The sequence below is a fragment of the Sinocyclocheilus rhinocerous genome, unplaced genomic scaffold (genome assembly GCF_001515625.1).
Source record: "Sinocyclocheilus rhinocerous isolate Xijiao unplaced genomic scaffold, SAMN03320098_v1.1 scaffold374, whole genome shotgun sequence".
Taxonomy (NCBI): domain Eukaryota; kingdom Metazoa; phylum Chordata; class Actinopteri; order Cypriniformes; family Cyprinidae; genus Sinocyclocheilus; species Sinocyclocheilus rhinocerous.
In genome coordinates this window covers 685575-690489 of record NW_015628519.1, presented here as the reverse complement: position 1 = coordinate 690489, position 4915 = coordinate 685575, and the positions used below count along the sequence as shown (strand labels likewise).

Genomic DNA, 4915 nt, shown 5'->3' with positions numbered 1-4915 from the left:
CCAAATAAGTGTACACACACACACACACACACAGCCAAGTCAATTTAAAGTCAAACACATGAGTTATGCGAAGCGCCGATTTTTTTTTCAAACCAACTGTCCCGACCTTCAGACACTGCATGACGTTCGAAGCTTCAAACGTCATATTAGACCACAGATTGCCTCGATTTCGCCAGGTGGGCTAAAAGCAGACTACACATAGCCCGTCCAATTTAAAGCGAAATCGTGGCTACATATAGACCATGTCATGAAATGACAAATATCTTTGTAGATATTATTGACACACGGGAGGAGCTTGTTAATGATCTTAAGGCAGTTGGGAACACTTTTTATTTATTTGTGCAGCCTGACTCCATGTTTTTCAGCAATTGGTCCTTTATTTTACTGTCTAGTGACTTTATGCTCTGTGTTAACACATTTCTTTGAATAATCAATTTCTCAGTCTGCAAACCAGCTAGACTTAAGTCAATTTTTACACCTCCACTGACAAAGTTATCCTCTTGCTCCTAGTCCTATACGTCACATTCTACACATAACACCCGGTAAAACAGACTTTTCCTTATGCACTACGGTCTTCAAAGATTGCCTTTCGTCACAATTTCATTTATCACTTAATGGAATTTTGATTGATTGGAGTGTAGTTTGCCTCTCACGACACTTAAACATAAGAGAAATATAGTAATCTCCTCAAATCCTGTACGTTGGAGATATTTGAGACCTCTCACATCCCGTAGAAAGCAGCTCCACGGGTGCGCGCGCAGGGCTGACCGTGTCCACGAGCTATTAACAAGAGGAGGATCCGTGATACTATCGGCGACTGGTTAAACCTGCTCAAATATAAAACACATAAAACTTTCTGCACCAAGTACTAAGCCATGTTTTGCTTGGGGATCAAATACATATTTCACTCACTGAAATGCAAATTAATTTATAACCTTTATATAATGGGTTTTTTCTGGATTTTTGGTTGGTATTCTATATGTTAAAATAAACCTACCATAAAAATTACAGACCCTTCATTTCTTTGTAAGTGGGCAAACTTACAAAATCAGCAGGGGATCAAATAAATATTTTCCCCACTGTAAGATGTAAGTTAACTTTTTTCATTGATCTGTTTTATGAATGCAACATAACACTCTAAGCTGTGCTGTATTGTAGGTTGAAATTTCTTAATGTGTAACAAGAGCCTTTATTTCTCCCTACAGAATGAAAAACTTGTGGCTCCACCTCAAACCGAAAAACATCATCTTTTTTTCTTTTTTAGCACTGGCACTTATAAGTTGTTTTGTCACATTTTTAACTGTAAATGAAAGAGGAAGACAGAAAACCAGAGTGTTTGAGAGGCCACGTCTGACAGTACAATATCAAATTAATTGCACAGCGATATATGAAATGGAACCAGTGGAACTGGGCAAAACTTTAGCCATTCGCAATCAAAAAAGCTATGTAGGGCCAACCGATGAGGCTGTTGTGAATTCCACCTCTGACTGTGATCAATTTGTGTCACAAGGTTATGATGCGATTCAAGGCTCTGAGTTTGACCGTGAGTTTCCCCTTGCTTATTCTTTGGTTGTTCACCAGGATGCGGCTCTTGTGGAGAGGTTGCTAAGGGCCATTTATATGCCACATAACATATACTGCATACATTATGATCTGAAGTCCTCAGATGACTTTATTTCAGCAATGAAAGGTCTGGCCCGCTGCATCCCCAATGTCTTCATTGCCTCAAAGCTGGAGAGGGTGCAGTACGCAGGCTTCTCACGACTCAAAGCAGATCTTAATTGCCTGTCTGACCTTCTAGATTCTGAGGTCAAGTGGAAGTATGTCACCAACCTGTGTGGTCAGGACTTTCCACTGCGGACAAACGCTGAGCTGGTGTCGGATCTAAAAGAGCTGAAAGGCAGGAACATGGTGGAGAGCAAGTGGCCTGGAGGAAAGCAATGGCGCTGGACTTATCATCATTTACTGAAAGATAGTAATTCAGAGTACTACAGCTCACCTGTCACCACTTCTGAGATGAAATCTCCACCTCCTCACAACATAGCCATGTTTGTGGGCAGCGCATACTTTACACTCTCAAGGGAATTTGTGGTTTTTGTTCACCAGAGTTCCCTAGCCAGTGATTTCTTGGCTTGGTCTGAGGATACATACTCACCTGATGAACATTTCTGGGCGACTATGATTCGTGTGTCTGGAGTACCAGGGGAAGTGCCAAGTTCTGATCCTGAGATCTCAGAACTAGTAAGTAAAACCCGTCTGGTGAAGTGGGGGTCTTTAGAAGAGAGACTTTATCCACCATGCACTGGAGTCCGTGTGCGAGAAGTGTGTGTTTATGGTGCTGCTGAGCTCAGATGGCTCCTAAACTACGGCCACTGGTTTGCCGTTTGAGAGAGGCGGGGCATAGAGGACCTACAATAATGTACAGTATTTGAAAAATAATGTGTTTTTTGAACATTAAAGCATGTCAACATATTCTGTTACACCAAATACACAAAATAATGATCTTTAAAATAGCATCACCCCTTTGACCCCTTTAAAACGGATCTTTTCGATGATTCGGTTGAAGTGGTGCAATAATAACGATGTGTTCACAAAACTGTCCGAGCGGATCTTCAGATCAACTTGAATTATTAAACCAATCAAACACGAGAACTGATAAGTGAACCAAATTGACTAATCAGACGAAAAAAGGTTTTTACTTTAATACAAAATGTTAACGTTAACATTTAATTCTATGGGCTTGATGAATAAATTTTTTAACCGGTTCTTTAAAGTGAACTGTTCGAAAGAACCGATTCGCGACTTCCCATGACTGGAGCTTGTTGTGAGGGGGTATTCGTGTCATATAGCGTATCCTCCTTCCATGGAAAGAGAACACTGTGTTCTTTTTGAATGAGAGAGGGGGGGGTTCTGTTAAAAGTTTCAGATATTAGTTTTGAAATTCAGACCATAAACTGAGAATTACATGCTTTTGCTGACATCAACTTATGCAGACAATTTTTTTCTACCACCAGAATAGAAAGAACACAATTTAATATAGTTTGATTTGTTAACAATAACTGTGTGTGTATATTTGTTATTGACACGTGATCACTAATGTCTGTGATACATTACTCGACGCTGCAAAAACACGTAGAAACCTTTGAAGCTCCCCTGAGCGCAATCACAAGTATGATGATGATCGTGTCAGTCGCACTGGTGCTCCTAAAAAAAATTTCATAGTCGCACGCAGTAGTTTTCAGTGGCAAATGCGACTGAAATGGTCGCACTGTCGAGCCCTGTAATTAGTCTCTATAAAATCTGTTAAATATATTTTTCTTCTGCATTTTAACCTTCAGATTTAAACCAAATTATTCGGTAGTTTGCTTTCTGGTCATGTCCTTTTTGACCAAACCAGTTCAATCCAGCACCAGAATTCAAACAACTCGCCCTCCCCTCAGAAACCTCACAATCTCACACACACACCCTCCTTGTTTTTATGAGCACAGTGTCTCTCCACCGCCTGTGATGTGTTTCTCTTGTGAATTGTTATCTTTCACTCTAGTTTGAGTTGTCATCTTTCACTGTCAGTTCTTAATTAAATCACCCAACAAGTTGGAATGTTGCATTTAGGAACTTGTAAGACATGTTTTGCATTGTCTTGATAGCCTTCCACCTTAATTGTGCTGAGTCAACATTAGTGTTGATTAACTATGAGAAAGAGGCATTGCCTCCAGAATTTTCTTTTTGTGCTTGACTGCTAATTCTATCTGACAGTGTGTGAATATGAAAGAATGAGGGAACTGGCTCATTTGTTGTGTAATGATAGCTGTGGTGAACACGTTCACACAGGCGTACTGTCCGCTTGTGAGTGTTATGGCCAGCCGTTCCCTGTTCAGGCCAGATGTCTAGGTTTGTTTTTATATAAAAGAGACTGGGGCTAGTTGTCACAAAGGCTATGCATCAGTAACTGTAAGGTTTTTTTCTGAGCCTTAGACCAACCTGTCTTCACTTCCACGTGCAGTGGCTGTTATGCTCTAATAACACCCCCTGCTGATTTTGGCCTTGGATTTATTAAGTTAATTGGCTTTATCTGCTCTGCTTGCGTGATACTACAACAGAGACAAGAATAGATTCAAAAGCCCTCAGTGAACCATAGCTGTGGACCCAGAATAGGGGGTTTCAGTCTTTCAGATCACTAGCTTTACTCAGAGTGGGGGGTTGCCTTTGCTTTGGCCAGAGTGAGACCACTGGTATTTTGGAATGCTGGACTCCATATGTGCTTAGTTGCAAACATAAAGTGTGTATTTTAAAGAGGAGAGAAGAAAACAGCATATTAGAATGATTTCTGAGCGATCATGTGACACTGAAGACTGAAGTAGACTGCTAATTCAGCTTTGCCAACACAGGAGTGAATTAGGATTCAAAATATAATGAAGTAGAAAACTGTTATTTTAAATTATAATGATATTTCACAGTATTACTGTTTTATTATTGATCGTAAATGGTGAGCATAAAGGTGTGGACACACAAATTCACTTTGCTTTCAGGTTTAATAATTTAAATGGCAATGAATTTCACATGAGGGCAAAAGATTTCCCCATACAGATTTCACAACTGGTTCAAGTTAGTGGCATGGATTTGTCACACTGACCAACAGAAAGCTGAATGCTTAGAAAGTGACTATGAGCTGTGCTTTATATATATATTTATATATATATATATTAGGGCTGGGCGATATAGCTAAAAAATGTATCAACTATATAATGTTTCATATCGTTCGGTATCGATAATTATTGACATTTTTATAACCTTTTTTTAAAACAAAAAGCAATAGAATTTTTTTAAATTTTTTGTAATTAACACAATTTATTGAGACAAACAACAAATATTTTTTGTTTTAACAATCAAACACAATAAAAATTAAACAAATATC

At 39.1% G+C, this 4915-nt stretch overlaps 1 protein-coding gene across 1 annotated transcript; it reads left to right on the top strand.

Annotated features, from left to right (window-relative positions):
• Nucleotides 1-1151: 1151 nt before the first annotated feature.
• On the top strand, nucleotides 1152-2388 carry LOC107737879 (beta-1,3-galactosyl-O-glycosyl-glycoprotein beta-1,6-N-acetylglucosaminyltransferase 4-like). The gene has a single exon (XM_016549519.1). It carries the CDS (start codon nucleotides 1207-1209, stop codon nucleotides 2386-2388), a length of 1182 nt encoding a protein of 393 aa, XP_016405005.1. The 5' UTR covers nucleotides 1152-1206.
• Nucleotides 2389-4915: the final 2527 nt, after the last annotated feature.

Excerpts from the sequence above, each read along its gene's own strand:
- LOC107737879 (XM_016549519.1), top strand. The coding sequence starts at position 1,207 with ATGAAAAACTTGTGGCTCCACCTCAAACCGAAAAACATCATCTTTTTT.